General features: G+C 39.1%; 1 protein-coding gene and 1 pseudogene across 9 annotated transcripts in view; one reads left to right on the forward strand and one right to left on the reverse strand.

Annotated features, from left to right (window-relative positions):
• The window catches only part of IFT81 (intraflagellar transport 81), a 225667-nt gene that overhangs the window by 40831 nt on the left and 164228 nt on the right, over nt 1-20608 (reverse strand). For all 9 annotated transcript variants that reach the window (XM_032309053.1, XM_032309047.1, XM_032309049.1 and 6 more), the window contains 5 exons: nt 19799-19927; nt 18216-18305; nt 5246-5332; nt 4232-4303; nt 4063-4148 (listed from right to left, as the gene is read on the reverse strand). In XM_032309053.1, coding sequence (XP_032164944.1) covers nt 4063-4148; nt 4232-4303; nt 5246-5332; nt 18216-18305; nt 19799-19927 — 464 coding nt within the window. The remainder of the gene's footprint in view (nt 1-4062; nt 4149-4231; nt 4304-5245; nt 5333-18215; nt 18306-19798; nt 19928-20608) is intronic.
• On the forward strand, nt 6637-6736 carry LOC116572527 (annotated as a pseudogene).

A 20608-nucleotide genomic window follows, 5' to 3' on the forward strand; every position in this document is an offset into this window, starting at 1 on the left:
CACAACCCTGAGATCATGACCTGAGCCAAAATCAAGAGTTGGATGCTCAACTGACTGAAATACCCAGATACCCCTACATGAAAATATTAACAACAGGCATTTCTGAGGCATGGAATGTGGGCAACATTCAGTTTTTGTGTACTATGCTTCACAATGGTTCCTATTGTATTTATAAGCATTTCTTTCATAAACTAAAAAACCTGTAATTTTCAAATAAAAATTAAAAAAACAAATAACATTGCACTGTTTTTAAACAAAAGTATAATTATACACATATATTATATTTTATGATTTAAATTTTTTTTTAAGTAGTCTCCACACACAATGTAGGGCTGAAACCCATAACTCCAAGATCAAGACTCATGCACTCTACCAACTGAGCAGGCCAGGTGCCCCAAAAGTATAATTATACTGTAATACTCCACAAAACAAAAAGTGATATATAAAGTGTTAAGGACAAAGATCGAAACATGAGGACAAAGGAACCAATTACAAAGAAGATAAAAGAGACTTCAGACCTCAAATCTAGACAGAAAAAGACAGTGTTTCTGTATAAAGCTACATTGTAGTAAGTAAGAAGTTAAATAACACATAACTAGAAATCTAAGAACTCATAAACCACAAAGAGAAATTGCAGCAGCCTAAATGAAGGAAGATCTGCATTCATGCAAAAAGAAAGGTAAGTGTGACTAGACTGGAGCAATGTGGGAATCAAAAGTCCTCCTAGTGCTTGGGATGCCTGAGTGGGTCAGTTGATTAAGCGCCTGACTCTTGGTTTTGGCTGAAGTCATTACCTCGGGGTCCGGGGATCCAGCACTGCAAGGCGCCCCGTGCTCAGTGTGGAGTCTGCTTGAGACTTTCTCTCCCTCTCCCCCTCTCCCTGCCCCGACTCTCTCTCATATAAATCAATAAATATTTTAAAAAATACTCAAAAGTCCTTATAGAGCTGAACTGAAGGCGGAATTTGGACATGGAAATGAGGGTGAAGAGAATAAACACAATCTTGATGAAACTTTATTTTGACTTTAAAATTTATGAGACACTAAGTCAACCTGTTTAACTTTCTAGCTCTCTAGTGAAAAATAGCTAGGAGAATATAAATGATATATTCTTTAAAAAAAAAACAACACTGAATTGTTAAGTTCAGATAGATGTATGTATGTATGTATTGGAGGGGGGTGGGGAAGAGAGACTCTTAAGCAGGCTACTGGGGCTTGATCTCACAATCCTGAGATCATGACCTGAGCCAAAATCAAGAGTCGGCGGCTTAACTCACTGAGCAACCCAGACACCCCAAGTTTGGATAGCTTTAAATAATTCATTTATTACCCTAGAACTGAGAAATGTCCAAACTGTTTTAAAATTTCCATCTATATCTATTGGGTTTTTAATTTTTTTTTAATTTTTTAAAAAATATTTTATTTATTTATTTGAGAGAGAGACAGTGAGAGAGAACATGAGCGAGGAGAAGATCAGAGGGAGAAGCAGACTCCCCATGGAGCTGGGAGCCCGATGTGGGACTCGATCCTGGGACTCCAGGATCATGACCCGAAGCCGAAGGCAGTCGTCCAACCAACTGAGCCACCCAGGCGCCCCTCTATTGGGTTTTTTAAAAAGATTTTTATTTGACAGACAGATCTCAGAAAGGAAGGCAGAAAGGGTGGGGGAAAGCAGGCTCCCTGCTGAGCAGAGAGCCTGATGTGGGGCTTGATCTCAGGACCCCGAGATCATGACCTGAGCAGAAGGCAGGGGCTTAACCCACTGAGCTACCCAGGCGCCCTAGAATTTCCATCTGTATTTAATCAAGACATCTTAAGGCTCATGTTCTTTTATCATATAACGCTAATGTGTAATTTTAAATTTGATGAATTCATTCAAGAAATAATTACGGAGCACCTGTTATGTACCAAGCATGCCCTGGGGTTTCAGGAAGAAAACAAGACAGAGTCTTTGTCCTCCAGGATTTCATACTATATAATTTCCAAAACACTGTTACATGCATTATATTTAACTTGATCTTCGGTGGTATAAATTGTTTTCCTTATTTTATAGGTGAAGAAATGATTTGCCCAAGGTCACAAAACTCAGAACTGGAAAAAACAGGCTAAAAAGAAATTTTATGAGTCCCTTTTTAGTACTTCAAAATAAAACATCCTGCCTCTTTAAATAAAAATTTGCAATCTTTCAAAGTCATGCTAATTCCTTAGGCCATTGGTCTTACTCGAAAGTATCATAAAAGTAGAAAATGGAATAATAATAAAAATATTGTGTCTATGATAATAATAATAATAATATTTTAAATACATATCAATGAATTTAGAGTACAATTAACCCCATTTTATTCATAATATTCCTAGGTACTACTCTAGCCAGGGAAAAACATTTTTTCTATAGGAAAACAAAGGAATGGTAAGGTTTATGATGATTTTTAAAATGATGTATCTGGCCAGAAAACCAATAGTTCAGGGGCAATATTACCTTATTTACTACTTATACTGTAACTTCAGAAAAAATGGAAATTAATTTCTACAACTTTTTTTTAAGGATAAATGTAATTTCTCACATTTGTAAAATATTACCACTGACCATACAGATTTATTTGAGCAAAGGTTATATTCAATGAAAGAATGTGAATACGTACATTTAATATGTTTAATATGTCAGAGTATTAGAAGAAAAATTGTTCTATTTATAGGACATGTTCAGTCTGGCTTGCATTCCAGTGCATAATATATTTAAAAAATTAGAATCTGCAACATTCCATTTATTAGATTTCCTTTTTGTAATATTAATGTAAATGCCACTAAAAAATCTCAAGTACAATCTAGAATAAATGTGAATCTTTATTTTGAGCTTTTACTGGATGGTAAAAGTGAAACATCTGAATTGTGGTAAGGGGCAAAGAAAGCTTATCTTATTCAATTACTGCATTTTGTCACAGCTAGCAATTCAAACACAAATGCATTTTTTTTCAGGCAGCATTTGATTTATTACCGTATGCTGTAAGCTTGGATTACCAAAAAAATCACCATATAAGGACTGGTGGTATTTACACACCCTTCCTTGTTTTGAAGGCTGGCACACTGCAAACACACAGCTTCTAGCTGAAACACACTCACACATGACACAATGAGCAGGCAGATGACTAGAGTCCAGGCCATGTGGGACTTTAAAAATAGACCAATCTTAGTGCTTATAAAAAAGGAACCATGAAATTATATGTATTCCTGGGGAGGGGAGAATGGGGAGTTACTGCTTAATGATTATAGGAGTTTCTGATCTGAGTGAGAAAAAAAAGGGTTGGTATTATATATACTAGTGATTGCTCCACAACATTGTGAATGTAATCAATGCAACTGAATTATACACTTAAAACTGGTAAAAATGGCAAATTTTATGTTATACGGGGTTTTTATGCCATGATTGAAAAAAAAATAAGCCAGCCAGCAAGAAAATTATGTGTATTTCTACTTAGTTAGTAGGGCCGGACTATCTGGAAGATGTTTAACAAGATTTAATCCTAAGCAATATCTTAGTATCTGCTTATTTAAGTACTTGCAATCTTAGTAGTTTAGCAACTCCATCTTGTTTATAAAACTTCTAAAGGTGACAGCCATAAAACAACGAAATCTTGCCATTGGTAACAACATAGATGGAGGTGGACAGTACAACACTAAGTGAAATAAGCCAGTCGGAGAAAGACAAATATCATTTGATTTCACTCATATGTGGAATTTAAGAAACAAATGAACAAAGGGAAAAAAAAGAGAGAGAGAGAGACAGACCAAGAAACAGACTCTTAACTATAAAGAACACACGGACGGTTACCATAAGGGAAGGATGTGGGGGGATGGGTGAAATAGGTAATGGGGATTAAGAGTGTACCTATCATGACGAGCACTGAGTAATGTATAAAATTGTTGAATCACTGGATTGTATACCTGAAACTAAACGAACACTGTATATTAACTATTCCGGAATTTAAATAAAAAATTTAGTAAAAAAATCTTCTATAGGGGAAAACATGGAGTAACTCAATAGAGAAACAACAAAATTACTTGCCTAATTGCCTTTCTTTTTTCTTGCTGATCAGAAGAGACATAGGCCTTCATCTCATCGGTAGCTCGACGAAGCTGTACTTCTAGGTTCTAAGTGGAAAGACCAAGCTTTTGGTTAAGTCCTTGATACAGAAAGATCTCAGAAAGTTTCTGCTCCATCTTCTTTGTTTTACCTTAATCATACAATTTGTGTAATGGTATCTACTTTCTTCTTGAAGACATTCTTCACGGAGTCCCCTGACCTCCTGCAATATATAATTTTAAATGGACAACATTATTGAAAGAATAATCAAACACAGAGGGATAACTTTAAATGTACAACAAAACACCATCAGTGTAATTTCTTTGTGATTACAACTTTGTTTACCGTAACAGATTGAAATCTTTTCTAGAGACTATTCATATCACTCTAAAACCTACAGATTCAGTTATTCACTTATTAAGTACCTTCTGCGTGCCCAACTCTGTGCTAGGTGCTGGGGACACAGCAGAGAACAAGACTACAGATTCCTGCTCTCATTCAAATAGAGAATACAGACATAGACAAGGAGACAGGTAATGAAGGCAGTTTCAGATGGGTATAAATACTATGAAGAAAAGTCAGCAGTAGAAAGTGACAGGGTGGCCAAACGGGCAACATCAGAGAGGGTGATCAGAGAAGACCTCTAGGAGGAAGTAATGTTTAGGCTACCAGATGATAAAAAGGAGAGATTCAAGGCAAAGAGTTGGAAGCAGAGTGTCCCAGAGGGAGAAGAGCACAAACAAAAGCCAGGAGGTTTGATGGCCCTGAAGTTTAAGAGGCAGGTGGGCTTTGCAGACCATAGTTTGGAAGTTAGATTTTAAGTGCAATGGGAAGACAGTGAAGGGTGGCCTAAGTTTTCTAGAGGTTTCTTTGGCTCTCTATGGAGGAAAAAACCTCAGGAAGGGGAGAGTGGAGGTGGGAGAGCGGGTCTGGGTTATTGTGGGAATCCAGGAGCTGCATCATGAGGGCCTGGACTTTGGTGGGTGTGGTACAGAGAATTCAGTATGTACATATCGAGTCTGAAGAAATAAAAGATCTCTGGAGCTTAGGAGACTGGCTCAGGGATGAGGGTCCATATTTGGGAAACTTTTGATGTTGATGTAATGAAAACATTCATGTACAGGCAGTTTGTGCTAAATTGTCAAAATAAAAACCATCTTCTTACCTGTTCTAATTTGGATCGATTGCTTTCGAGGCCTGCTGCACAGCTATCATACTGGGATTTCTTTTCATCACACTCCTGGGTTAGTTCCTAGTATGAAAGGATAAATGACCGAATAAGTGAAAAACAATGGCCGAAAATGTGGCTCTGAAATAATGCATGCCCTTGTCGGTCTTGTAACTTAACTCTAAGCTTCTTGGCATACTTAAGAGTTATTTATACAACGATCAGACATTTGAGAATTATGACAGATGAAGGTGCTGATAAAAATAATAGCTACCATGTATTGAGCTGTGTGCCAGGCTCTTTATTAGGAGCTGGGGATATAATGGTGAGCAAAACAGCCAAAATCCTTCCCCTAAAGTATGTTCAGACAAGTAAACAACTGTGATGGGCAAATGTTAAGTGTTATAGGAGATCGTGGGGCTCTCACAGGCCCTACCTCAGGCTTGGAGATCGGCAGGGACAGAGGAACTGATATCTAAGGTTAGCGATGAAGGGTTAGTACAAGAGTTAGGGAGAAGGTGAACAAGGGAGGAGAATGTTCAGGAAAAAAGAACACAATGTATGAAGTCTTGGGAGGCAGAGAGAAGAAGAATTTAGGATGAACAAGTAGTTTATTATACTGGAGTATGTCTGGGAAGTGGGAGAAGACATTCAAGTCTTCCGCAGGGGCTGGGTCAGAAATTTGGAAACCACGGTAGGGCTTCTGAGCTTTACCTTTGGTAATAGTTCAATCTCACCACAACCCCCTGAGGTGGGTATTAATATCCTGACACCATGCTGGGAGTAAGTTCATGGAGGCCAAGTATCTTTCCAAAGATTATACTGCTGAAAAGGGGTGTCAGAATTTGAATTCAGACTGTTTGAGTTGTTTCAAACTTTCTTCTAATATAATATTTTAGATTAGATAACTTGAAAAATCTATTAATACTTAGAAATGTTAAAAATATCTGCAAATGCTTGATAAGGTGGAGCAAATATCTTTTCAAACCCAGAGCTGAAATGAACTTCTCAAGGAAGTAAGAGGAATTACCAGGGCCAAAAACAAAGGGTAATACCCTGAGCTTGCCCTTGGTGAAGGAAGCTGGGAGCAGGCAGTCTTGGTAACGGAGGGATTCTAATATTCAGGCAGGGCAGAAGACAGAGTGGAAAGTCAGAACTGAGAACCCCATAGAATCCAAGCTGTTTTTCAGCCTGAACGTAAAGGGTTAACACTAGGCCTGGACTGAAGCAAGCCAGCCTTAGAATGACCTTGGTTTCACACAGTAGTTTCCGTGGGAACTGGGAACCTGCAAGTTAACATAAATGGGTAGTGCTGTGTGTGCTTCCTTTGTTGTGTGGGACTCATCTGGTTTGGGGTGACAAGCACAGTAGAATAAAACTGGCGGGGGGCTCGCTGCAGAGAACATATACTGAAACTGGAACGATACAAGATTAGCGTGGCTCCTGCACAAGGCTGACACGCAAATTCGTGAAGCATTCCATATTTAAAAAACAAAACGAAACTGGTGGGAGCTCTCTCCTGGGCCCAGACCTAGTTTGTGGTGACATGGTTAAATGTACTAAGAAGGTCAGAATCATCGGTAAACATGGGCCCTGCTACGGTGCCTCCCTCAGGAAACTGGTGAGGACGGAAATAAGCCAGCATGCCAAATACTTGTTCCTTCTGTGGCAAAACCAAGACAAAAAGAAAAGCGTTGGGGATCTGGCACCATGGTTCCCGCAAGAAAACTGTAGTGGGTGGGGCCGGGACCGACAGCACCGCTTCTGGCCTCACAGGAGCGGCTGAAGGAATTGAAAGACCCGTAGAAGCTCCACCATTTGAAACACTGCTGGCCCATGGTAAATGGCTTAACTGATGCATCAAAATTTCTTTGGTTTGAGGTTAAATTTGTTAATTAGATGTTCTGATTTTCATTGCATTAATCTTGCTTTCTCAAAAGAGGCTTGGAAATGAAAATCCTTCTAATTTTTATTGGAAAAGGAAACTGATGGTAAAAAGGAGTTATGACTTTTCTGTATCAAAGGGACCTACAGATACCTGAGGCTCTCATGGGTGACAGTCATACACACCCTAAATGGGAGAAAGGGCAACAGAGGCTGTGGCTGCTGGGCCTCTCAATGACATGAAGACACCATAGTAGATGACAGCCTTTTTTTTGGTCTGTGAGTCTGAGGCTAAACTACTCAGTAAATGCACCTGTGCTGCTGCAGAGGCAGCTGGAGGAAAGGGGCCTGTCCTCAGGCAGGTTTGGGTTTGACTTTACCCTTACCTACATGAACTGCTAAGCTGAGATATTAATTCAAAATTAGCTCTAAGCTTGTGATATTCCTAAAACACCTGGCACAGCCAACTGCAAAGCCACTCTGGAGGGACACGCCCTCCATCCATCCCATGCTGGGATTCAAAAGACAAAACCGTACTAAAGATAAGCTTAGGATCCAAAAATATAAACATACATGGGAACAATCAATCTTTATGAATGAAGATGAGAAGATCTAAAGAAAAAAAGAAAAAAAACCACCAGCAGGTCACCACCTCCAGGAACTTTGGATAGTAGAAATAAACCCATTAAATAAATAAGCTTGAGAAACACCTGGGTGGCTCAGTGGGTTAAAGCCTCTGCCTTCGCCTCAGGTCATGATAAAGCCCTACATCGGGCTCCCTGCTTGGGGGGGAGCCTGCTTCCTCCCCCACCCTGCATGCCTCTCTGCCTACTTGTGATCTCTCTCTGTCAAATAAATAAATAAAATCTTTAAGAAGACAAATAAATATGCTTGAAATAAAGTTATAAAGCAGGAACTGAAAACAAAATATTTTTAAAAGTATAGAGAGTAAAAAGAGAAAAACATGAAAAAAGTCATTGAAATAAAAAATTAAATGGCATAAACATAAGAATAGGCACAGCTCAGAAGATAAAAAGAGATGAAGAAATTATTTAAAATTCATTGCAGAGACACAAAAAGATAAAAATAAGAAGGCAAAGTCATGCAACAGGGGACAGATAGCCCCTGTTATCCCCATAGGGATGTGATAAGTATGCCAAACATGCATTTAATAGCAGTCGCTGGAGAACAGACTAAAAAGAACAGGGGAGAGAATATTTGAAGATATCATGTGGAATTTCCCTGGAATTAATGGAAGGCAAAAAGCACAGATTTCAGCACAGCAAATAAAACTAAATCTGTATTTAGATTGTGGTAGTGACTTTGGACAACACCAAAGACAAGGAAAAAAATAGTACAACCAATTATAGGGTAGATATTACCAATATATTAAATGATAATTAAACTTATAGCAGAACTTTCAACACAAGAGAAACCAGAAAGCAATGAGCAAGCCATTATTTAAGGGAAAAAATGATGGTTTACTTATAGTAATGATTCTTTACGGAGAGAACTACTACAAGAAAACGAAACAAGGAAATTTGATCAGGAAGAAGAAAACAGAATCCAAAAGGAAAGATCAACATATAAGCAGTAACAGCAAGAACCGTTAAATATGTGGGTAAATCTCAACAGGAAGTGACTGTATAAAATAGTAACTGTTAGTAACGACCACCATGCTGACTGTTTTTAGAGACAAACAAATAAAGTGGGAATAAATTACCAGAGGATAACAACACACATATAAGGCAGGAGAGGGTGTTAAACCATTCTAAGTTCCCTGTATTGTTCGGGAGAAGCTGATTAAATTTAGACTGTTAAGTCAGGAAAATAGATGTTAAAATTTTAAGAGTAAACAATATCAGAATAGAAGACAGAAAAGGAAATAAAGGGAATAAAGAAGCTAAAAAGAAACGGTGGTGCGATGAAGAGCAGGAAAGAAGAGGCACAGTAAACAGGATGCACAAAATAGAAATAAATCCCAATGTATCAATAATAGAAATAAATGTAAATGGGATTAAATTCACCAGTTCAAAAGACAAGAGTTTCACACTGAATGATCCAGCTATATGCCATTTATGAGACAAGTGACAAAAGTAAGGGCATAGAAACCTGAAAGAAAACAGAAATAAAAAGAAATACGAAGCAATCTTAATTATAAAAAGCTGGTGTACTTATGTTAATAGCGGACAAAATAAAAATCTTAGACCAAAAGCATTAGCAGGAATAAACAGAGTAAAATATAATGATAAAATGAATAATTTACAAGGAAGGTTTTTCTTTTAAAACCAGGAATCTTTTTCTTAATTGTTGCAAAGTAACATAAAATGTACCATCTTAACCATTTTTAACTGTAAAGTTAAGTACTGAGTACACTCACATTGTTGTGCAACCGAGCTTCAGAACTTTTCGTCTTGCAAAACTGAAACTCTATACACATTGAACAACTACCCATTCATCAGTAAGATTGATTGATTGATTGATTGATTGATTTTAAAGATTTTATTTATTTATTTGACAGACAGAGATCACAAGTAGGCAGAGAGGCAGGCACAGAGAGAGAGAGAGAGAGAGGGAAGCAGGCTTCCTGCGGAGCAGGGAGCCCGATGCGGGGCTCGATCCCAGGACCCTGAGATCATGACCCGAGCCGAAGGCAGCAGCCCAAACCACTGAGCCACCCAGGCGCCCCTCATCAGTAAGTTTTAAATGATGTATTTGAGAAGCTTGATCTGATGAAAACATAGAGAACCCAGTACTCAACAACTGGAAAAGACATACTCTTTTTGGGGTTCCTAGGTGGTTCAGTCATTAAGTGTCTGCCTTTGGCTCAGCTCATGATCCCAGGGTCCTGGGATCGAGCCCCACACTTGAGCCCTACATTGGGCCCCACATTGGGCTCCCTGCTCTGTGGGAGGCCTACTTCTCCCTCTCCTACTCTCCCAGCTCATGTTCCCTCTCTTGCTGTCTCTCTCTGTCAAATAAATAAATAAAATCTTAAAAAAAAAAAAAAAAAAAGATCAAGGCACTAAAAAAAATTAGGTTGGCCTCCTCTCTCTTCATGGCCACATTTAACCTAGAAGACGGTGGAGCTATACTTTAAAAATTCTTCTTTTTTTTTTTTAATTCTTAAAGAAAGAAAGCACAATGTAAAGATTTTATGTTCAAGTCAAGTTGTTTTTTAAATTTAAGGCAAGAAACTCTAGAACATGTAAGAACTCATCAAGGAATATCGTTCTTGAGAGTTTTTTTGAGGATTCTCCTAGAGGCTGCATCACAGACAATAAAAATGAGGAAAAAGGGTAGTGAGGGCAGTGAAAGGATTGGTAATGAGTACGAAATCCAATCACTACAGGCCGAACACTGAAAGCAAAAGTGGGAACCAGGGAAATAGAATTGAACGTAAATGTTACAAGTCTTAGTAGAAACGATACAAGAGAACCTACAGGGAAGGGAAAGGTAAACGAAGGGGGAAGGAAGAATAAATAAACTGCTTTCCTCAATTCTTAATTGCTCAGGATGGGTGGTGAAATATCAAAGGATATAATTTAAAGCTGGTGAATCAAGTTATAATGTAAGTGTATTAGAAGTATAAAGGCAAACTGTAAGAGAAACAATAAAATTGACTAAAATCAGGTGCTAAAGGAGAGAGAAGGGAGGAGAAGGAAGAGGAATTATCCTAATTTCATCACTGCTCACAGCCAGAAACACACACGGGGAGGGAGAGGGAGAGAGAATGAGAGGACAAACAGGATTTTTCACTAGGCCTTAAAAGCTTCCCATAAAATGTACGAAGATCAAATATGTCTGCATATCAAATAGACACAAATGGGCTAAATTTACTAATTAAAACAAACCCTTCAGATTATATCACATACCCAAACCCAAATCAAGACCTATCCAGACACACACCGAAAACAAGATAACTTTCAAAAAGCTAAAAGCAAAAGATGGGCAAAAGTACAGTAGGCAAATGCAAATAAAAAGAAGCAGGGGCGCCTGGGTGGCTCAATGGGTTAAGCCTCTGCCTTCAGCTTAGGTCGTGGTCTCGGGGTCCTGGGACTGAGCCCCGCATTGAGCCCGGCATCGAACCCCGCATCAGGCTCTCGGCTCAGCGGGGAGCCTGCTTCTCCCTCTCTCTCTGCCTGCCTTTCTGTATACTTGTGATCTCCCTGTCAAATAAATCAATAAAATCTTAAAAAAAAAAAAAAAAGGCGGGGGAAGCAGAAATTTTTTTTTTCAGTTTTCTTTTCTTTTGTTTTGATTTTTTATTTTTTATAAATTGTTCTTTTTTTTAAAAGATTTTATTGATTTATTTGACAGAGAGATAGAGAGCACAAGTAAGCAGAGCGGCAGGCAGAGGGAGAAAGAGACGCAGACTCTCTGCTGAGCAGGGAGCCGGATGCGGGGCTCGATCTCAGGACCCTGGAATCATGATCTGAGCCGAAGACAGCCGCTTAACCAACTAAGCCACCCAGGCATCCCAGAAATTTTGTTCTTAATATCCTGAAATGAATTTTGTCTCCCACCACCAAAAAAAGTCTTTGTCTTTTCAGAGAGTAGAATAAAAGTATAGAGAACAAACTTTAGGCAGCCAATAAATAATTATCCATTCATTAATTCTCAGAAAATTTCTGGAAAACACATAAGGACCTGTTTTACTTCTGGGGAGAGAAAGAAGTCATTTCTATTCTTTCCCTTAAACAATTCTTCACAGTTTGAATTCCTACACAGAACATGTATTTACTTTTATAAGAAAAAATGATCTATAAGAAATATTTCAGTGAAATCAATAATTCTATTATATACTCTAAAATCAGTACTTTAGCTTTTCCCATATATTTGCAATTATCTGTACTATGGCACTTAATTACATATAATTTATGGAACTACTCCTAAGAAAACAAATATGAAACTTTTTAAGATCCCAGGTGACTATAAAAGATTTAGATAAATGTAAATTATACATCTGGAGTTAACAATATTCTAATTATCAAATAGTTCTTAATATTCAAATTTAGAACATGCAAGTACAACAGAAAGGAAATGTATTAACACTTCACTATAGAGGCGCCTGGGTGGCTCAGTGGATTAAGCCTCTGCCTTCAGGCCCTGATCATGGTCTCAGGGTCCTGGGATCGAGCCCCACACTGGGCTCCCTGCTCAGTAGGGAGCCTGCTTCCCCCCACCCCCTCTCTGCCTGCCTCTCTGCCTGCTTGTGATCTCTGTCAGATAAGTAAATAAAATCTTTATTTAAAAAAGCCACTTCAGGGGTACCTGGGTGGCTCAGTGGGTTAAGCCTCTGCCTTCAGCTCAGGTCATGGTCTCAGGGTCCTGGGATCGAGCCCTACATCGGGCTTCCTGCTCACTGGGGAGCCTGCTTCCCTACCCCCCCGCCTGCTTGTGATCTCTCTCTGTCAAATAAATAAATAAATAAAATCTAAAAAAAAAAAAAACAAAGCCACTTCACTATAAAATTTCTTACATATTTGAGTTTCTCATTAAAGTAAGAAGTATATTTTTTAATACAATGTATTTTTAAGTAGTCCTGCACTTTACCAATGTATCTATGTAGTTTTGAGTGGTAAGTACACTCAAATGGTTAAAAAATGTTCCAAGTAGAAAACAATTAAGAATCTCAGTTAAGGGGCGCCTGGGTGGCTCAGTGGGTTAAGCCGCTGCCTTCGGCTCAGGTCATGATCTCAGGGTCCTGGGATCGAGTCCCGCATTGGGCTCTCTGCTCAGCAGGGAGCCTGCTTCCCTATCTCTCTCTCTCTCTCTGCCTGCCTCTCTGCCTACTTGTGATTTCTCTCTGTCAAATTAATAAATAAAAAAATCGTTAAAAAAAAAAAAAAAGAATCTCAGTTAATATTTGCAAAGAGTTTATAATTCGTGACATGGCTAGACTTTTTTTTTTCAGTATACTTTTTATTACAAAAGGTTTCTGGATAAAAGTAGAATGATACATGGATACAGGAGGAGGACATATGGAGATAAGCAAAATGAGCATCAGGCACACACCAAACACGCCAAACTCAAACATTTTTTTAAAAAACCCAAGAGTTAATGCAAATATAGACAAGTCCTGCATTTTTTTTTTTTTTTAAGATTTATTTATTTGAGAGAGCGAGAGGAAGCATGAGCAGGGGGAGCAGCAGCAGGAGAAGCAGGCTCCCCGCTGAGCAGGGAGCCCAATGAGGGCCTTAATCTCAGGACCTTGGGATCATGACCTGAGCTGAAGGCAGATGCCCAGCTGATAGAGTCACCTAGGCGCTGCCCCCTGTATTCTTTTTTTTTTTTTTTTAATTTTTTATTTTTTATAAACATACATTTTTATCCCCAGCGGCCCCTGTATTCTTTTTAAAAGATTTTTTTAAAGGAGAGCCCAGGTGGATCAGTTGGTTGGGCATTCGACTCTTGGTTTCAACTCAGGTTGTGTTCTTGGGGTCATAAGATCGCACCCCACAATGAGCCCCACACTGGGCTAAGTGCTCATCATAGAGTCGGAGATTCTCTCTCTTCCTCTCCCTCCGCCCCTCACCCCACTCCTGCTCTCACTCACTCACTCTCTCTAAATAAATAAATAATCTTCAAAAAAGATTTTTTAAAAAAGATTTTTTTTATTTGCCAGAGAGAGAGAGAGAGCGAGAGAGAGAGTGAGCACAGGCAGGCCGAGAGGCAGCAGAGGCAGAGGGAGAAGCAGGCTCCCCGCCGAGCAAGGAGCCCGATGTGGGACTCCATCCCAGGACGCTGGGATAATGACCTGAGCCAAAGGCAGCCGCTTAACCAACTGAGCCACCCAGGCGTCCCAAAAAAGATATTGTGGTAAAATATACATAAAATAAAAATTACCACTTAAACCATTTTTTAAAAGGTTTTATTTATTTATTTGTCAGAGAGAGAGAACACACAAGCAGGCAGAGTGGCAGGCAGAGGCAGAGAGAGAAGCAGGGTCCCTATCGAGCAAGGAGCCCAGTGTGGGACTCGATCCCAGAACCCTGGGATCATTACCTGAGCTGAAGGCAGATGCTTAACCAACTGAGCCACCCAGGCGTCCCCACTTAAACCATTTTTAAGTGTCCAGTTCAGTGGCATTGAGCACACTAACACTGTTTTGCAGCTGTGCCCACCATCTGTCCATCTTCAGATCTCTTTTCATCTTCCCAAACCAAAACTGCCCCACTGAACATTTAACTTCCCATTTTCCCTGTTCCCTACAACCACCATTCCATTTTTGTCTGTGAATGGGACTATTTTTTTTAAAAAATATTTTATTTATTTATCAGAGAGAGAGAGAGGGAAAGAGAGCGAGTACAGGCAGACAGAATGGCAGGCAGAGGCAGAGGGAGAAGGAGGCTCCCCGCCGAGCAAGGAGCCCGACAGGACGCTGGGATCATGACCTGAGCTGAAGGCAGCTGCTTAACCAACTGAGCCACCCAGGCGTCCCTGTGAATGGGACTATTTTAGTCACATTTATGTAAGTGGAATCATACAGTATTTGTCCTTAGCACTGTGGGTTTTCAACATGGCAGAAGACACAGATGAAAATGTTGATGTGGCTCAGGTATCCCCTCTGACTTGATGATAGTGGATATGGAAAGAACTGGAGTGTTGTATTATTTGGGAATCGTGGTAAGATAGCTATATCTCTTTGTGATGAGAGATATAGGCAGTGCTTCATATACAGAGAAATCTGGTTAAATCACATGAAAATGAGCTTCAGGCTTGGTTAAATTATTATGTTATAATAAATGACTTTATAGAATTTAAGAATTGGTATACAGTTTACTTAGAAAACAATTTAGTTGAAAAGCAGTAACATCCCTTCTTTTAAAAATATCTTTAATAGGGGCGCCTAGGTGGCTCAGTGGGTTAAAGCCTCTGCCTTCAGCTCAGGTCATGATCCCAACGCCCTGGGATTGAGCACCGCATCGGGCTCTCTGCTCGGCAGGGAGCCTGCTTCCTTCTCTCTCTCTGCCTGCTTCTCTGCCTACTTGTGATCTCTGTCTGCCAAATAAATAAATAAATAAAATCTTAAAAATAAATCTTTAATAATTTTAATGATAAATACTTTTTTAAAAGTTCTTATGTATTAGTCATTGTTGCAAAGTGCCTTGTATGTGTTGTTTTTCATTTAGCCTTTACAACCACCATTAAGGAGGCTAGCTTACAGAGGAGGAAACAAGTTTATAGGGATAAAGTCACTTACCCATGGTTATCTAGGGTCTGCCTGATTCTACAGGCCATGTTCTTAATCATTCTATCTGTACTGTCTGGCTAGAACCTTAAAGTAACTAGCACTATGTACTAAAGTTCCAACCATGTAAAAACGTATGTATGAGAGGACAAGGCTAAAATACAAAGATGAACACTGTTCCACTGCTACTAATAGGATAACGGGTGGTATACTCAAGATGTCAATTAAAGTCCCTGACATACCTATAGCCTCTCCAGAGGGAAAATTCTCTAGGAAGCCGTACTTGGTACCATATCAACCTCCTCTCTTCTTATTCTGTCCTTACCCATCAGCATAGCTAGTTAGGCTAAGGATGGACCCCTGACCTGACCTGAGGATAGCCCACTGTCTATGAGATAGCTGGGCGTGAAAAACAAACCCCAAAACAGAAGAGCTGCACCAGGAATTTGAATCAGAAAATGCAGAGAAACAGGGCAGCTAGTAGTTTTTGAAAACTTCAACATAAAATATATAGAGAGAAAGGTCACAGGTACGAAATGAACAATGCTTGGAACGCAGAAAGCATTTAACAAATGTTTTTACTGTTATACTTATCATCTTTATCCACAAGCTCCCAGGGCTAGCGTTCCTGAAACTTCCCCGACCCAAAATGCTCTATAGCTACAGTACCACTACCTGTTCCAGACTGATTATGATTCTGATCCTTGGAATTCCATGACAGCACATTTCCTTTACTGTCTGAAATACCCTTTCAATAAAACTCATTTAAAACAAATGAATTTAATAAATGAAATATTTACAGATAGATTTCTTAGCTTACTATTAGGAAGAAATTTTATCATCACTAGAAAGACACATAATCAGTCCCTTTTGTTTCCAGGTTGCTTACTCAAGAAAAGCATTAAGTAAACCAATGGATTAGAATGTAACCATGAATGTGCTATGGTGAGTGCTGTGAAGTGTGTAAACCTGGTGATTCACAGACCTGTACCCCTGAGGATAAAAATACATTATATGTTTATTTAAAAAAAAAAAGAATGTAACCATGAAAACAATTCTTGATGTCCTTAATCACAAAGCCTTGTTCAAAAATTCCCTTTTTGAAACTTTCTTCCTAACAAGCACATCACTTGCTTCCTCTTTCCTTATCAGTTAAGCATACGATTCTGATTATACTTTTTTTTGTTTGTTTCCTTCCCTCCCTCCCTCCCTTCCTTCTTTCCTCGTAAGCTCTATGCCCAACATGGGGCTCAAACTCACGACACAAAGATCAGGAGCCACATGCTCCACAGTGAGCCAGCCACGTGCCCCTTTTCTATATTATTTTTTAATTTTTTTAAAAGATGTTATTTATTTTTGGGGCGCCTGGGTAGCTCAGTGGGTTAAGCCGCTGCCTTCGGCTCAGGTCATGATCTCAGCGTCCTGGGATCGAGTCCCGCATCGGGCTCTCTGCTCAGCAGGGAGCCTGCTTCCTTCTCTCTCTCTCTCTGCCTGCCTCTCAGTGTACTTGTAATTTCTCTCTGTCAAATAAATAAATAAAATCTTTAAAAAAAAAAAATAAAAGATGTTATTTATTTTTGAGAGAGAGAGCACAAGTGGTGGGGGAGAGGGGCAGAGGGAGAGAGAGAAGCAGGCTCCCCACTGAGCAGATCACAACCCAAACTGAAGGCAGAACTGAAGGTAGACACTAAACTGACTAGCCATCTGGGCGCTCTGCTATATCGTTCTTTTTTTTTTTTTTTTAAAGATTTTATTTATTTACTTGACAGACAGGGATCACAAGTAGGCAGAGAGGCAGGTAGAGAGAGAGAGAAGGAAGTGGGAGCCCTGCAGAGCAGAGAGCCTGATGCGGGGCTTGATCCCAAGACCCTGAGATCATGACCTGAGCCGAAGGCAGAGGCTTTAACCCACTGAGCCACCCAGGCGCCCCTGGGTTCTATATCATTCTTAAGTCGGGTTATCTTTTGTCTTTCTTGAGTTTTGACTCATTTGACCTGTGAGTATATGGACTCCAGACAACAGGGACTTGTCTCTTCCATTTCTTTTGTGATGACAGTGGTGTGTAATGGAAAGAGCAGGAGATGAGAAATAAGATAAGACAGATGCTGGAGTCAAGCGGCAACTCTCTCTCACTACCTACTTGTCTCTTTGGATAAGTCACTAAACCCGTCTCAGACCCCATGTCATTTTCTATTAAAAGGAAATGATGTGGCTTTTCACTGTGGTCCCTTGACTGATGGATGGCATTCGTGAAGAGTTTTATAGTTCCATACTCAAGCGCATGCAGTACAACCCACATTCAAACCTAAAATTACTACATGGAGAGCGATAAAGTGACAACTGCTAATGTCACTTAGATGGCGGAGGCCATCTGAACTGGATTTGTGGAGGGCATTTACCTTCTAACTAACAGTTTAGCTTCAAAGCGGTGGTTAGAATCAGCTTCCAAGCAATGGTATTTCATCACTTATCACAAGCTTTTGTAGTTTGCCCCTGGCCCTGCTCCCCAGCAAAGCAAGTCCATCAATCTAAAGTTAACTTGTCACCACTCATTGGCAGACTCTAGCTTTTACCTGGCCACAGAAGAAAATGACTTCATATTTATAGCTCTGACATATATCAGAATTAAAGCAAAAATCTAATCTAGTTGAACTTGAGATTTCAACTTAAACTCCTTCTTCTCCTTCTCTTTCCCCCAATAATTTGACAAAACAAACAGCATAAATTAAACAAAAAACTTCATAGGTTACATTATTACTCTTTTTTGTGGAGTCATATAATAATAATAATTTGCATTCTATAAATTACACAAGTCAAATATTCAGGAATCTAACTACTACATCTGAACAAGACAAGATGCTAACAGTATCGCAAGTCAGATACACTTACTTGACATTTCTGACGCAACTGTCGTAGTTCTTTTATAACTGGGGCTAGGGCTGACTTCTTTTCAGATACCAGTGAATTCAGTTTTTTTACCTGTCATTTAAACAAAATGCATGATCTAAAAAAAGAATTCAAAAGAACAAAAATACTACATGCATAAATATATTAAAGTGTTACATAAAAGAGTAAAACTGAAAATTACTTCAAAACCAAACAATGGGGAAATGATTAAGTAAATGTCATTTCAGTAAGATGATGGGATAGCATTTAACTATTCAAAAGTCAGTTATTAAGACAGCAAACCATATTTGCAATCTAACATTGAATGATGAAAAAAAATTAGAAAGTTGCCCTTTTAATAATACAATCATGTTGTACTATTAAAAATATGTAATTATATAGATTATACAGTATATAAGTAATATGATGAAGTTATATTCAAAAATACATAATAACCCAAAGGATTTAAGTAATGACCTATCAAAATGGACAGCAGCCATAGAGACTAATGGGGTCTTAAAGTCCTCTGCTTTTTAGGAGTCAGGTTGTAGTAAGATCCAGAGGGTTCTGGGCAAGTGGCCAATGTGGAAAAAATAGGTGGAAGTGGGTCCTCTGAGAGGCTGGGGCAGCAGCTATTTATCAATAAGGAAGGAAAGATTTCAACATTTTAATGTCTGATGAAGCTGTATCAGTGCATTCAGGCTGAACAGCAGCTCCAAATATGGAAAGATACTAAGGACACACACAAAAATGAAGCAATTTTATTACTTAGGGCAGTATTATTTGGGAAAACTTATTTTTTATCTTAAATATTTCTTTAATGTTCTGTAACTTTTACACTTCAAAAAACTGCAAAGATGGGGGTGCCTGGGTGGCTCAGTGGGTTAAAGCTTCTGCCTTCCGCTCAGGTCATGATCTCAGGGTCCTGGGATCGAGCCCTGTATCCGGCTCTCTGCTCAGCAGGGAGTCTGCTTCCCCCTCTCTCTCTGCCTGCCTCTCTGCATACTTGTGATCTCTGTCTGTCAAATAAATAAATAAAATCTTTGGGAAAAAAAACCCACAAAGATAAGGCAGCCATTTCAATACATAATTCTATAGGGTATTTAAAACCCCATCATGTTTCCTTGGGAAAAAACCCCTGCAAAATGCATAAATTATGACAAATTTAGCAACTTACTGGAATGGAAGCATTCAGAAGAGTTGCTAAAGACAGATGAAAGAATATAAAATAAACAATGTGCAGAAATGAAAATTTGAGTGTTTCACTGAAAACAAAACACAAAAACATCTGCTTCTAGCTATATAATTTTTAAAAACTAAAATAATAAAAAAAAAGAAACAACAAGTGAAATCAGGGTGCCTGGGTGGCTCAGTGGGTTAAGCATCTGCCTTCGGCTCAGGTCATGATCCCAGGGTCCTGGGATCAAGTCCTGCGTCAGGCTTCTTGCTCAGTGGGGAGCCTGCTTCTTCCTCTCCCTGCTCTGCCTGCTGCTCCCCCTGCTTGTGCTCTCTCTCTCTAGCAAATAGATAAAAAGTAAGTCTTAAAAAAAAAAAAGAAAAGAAAGAAAAAAATCAAGTGTAATCACCATTTCAGACATGTCGTCGAGCGTTCGGCCTTTCATCTCATCGACCTCAGTCTTCAGTGCGGATACCCGTTCTAGCTCTTCCTGGGTGTAACTATACCCAGATATACCCTTTTTCTCTTCAATAGTTTGCTAAAAGTAAAGAATAAAAATAGGTGTCAAAAATGGGGTCCACAAAATGGGTGACAAAACCTTGATGATTCTGTAAGAAGTGTACAGATTTAATGTATAACAATAAAGTTATAAGTAAAATTAGCTTAGAATTGCAAATAATAATTTTTATTGACAATAATTACATATCTTTATATGTTATAAACTTGCATTAAACTTTGGTATCCTTGGGTGCATAGTATTTCTAATTTTAGGACTCAATAAATGTTTGGTGACTGAATGAATTCTCAAGTGATCAATATGTTTGCATTCACTCACCCATCCAATGTTTACTATATACCTAAGCGTGCTGAGCCTAGTTTTAAGCACCAGATACACAGCAGTGAACAAAACAGGGTAAAAAAAAAGTCTTCCCTCACAGAGCTTACTTCTAGTGAGAGTAAACAAGAAATCTGTAGACAAATAGAATACATAGAGTGTGAGGTGAGAGTGGGGTTGGAAATCTTAAATAACAGGGTGGTCAGGGCAGGTCTTTCAGAGAAGATGACATCTGAGCAAAGCCCGAATGAAGTGAGGGAGCAAGTCCTACAGATACCCAGGGGCTCAGCAAGTACAAAAGACATGTCCTTTCCAAGAAGTAGCTAAGAGACTGGGGGAGCTGAAAATGGAGTGAGAATGAGGTTGGGGGTAGGGATCATGTAG

This window comes from Mustela erminea, chromosome 13 (assembly GCF_009829155.1).
Source record: "Mustela erminea isolate mMusErm1 chromosome 13, mMusErm1.Pri, whole genome shotgun sequence".
NCBI classification, from domain to species: domain Eukaryota; kingdom Metazoa; phylum Chordata; class Mammalia; order Carnivora; family Mustelidae; genus Mustela; species Mustela erminea.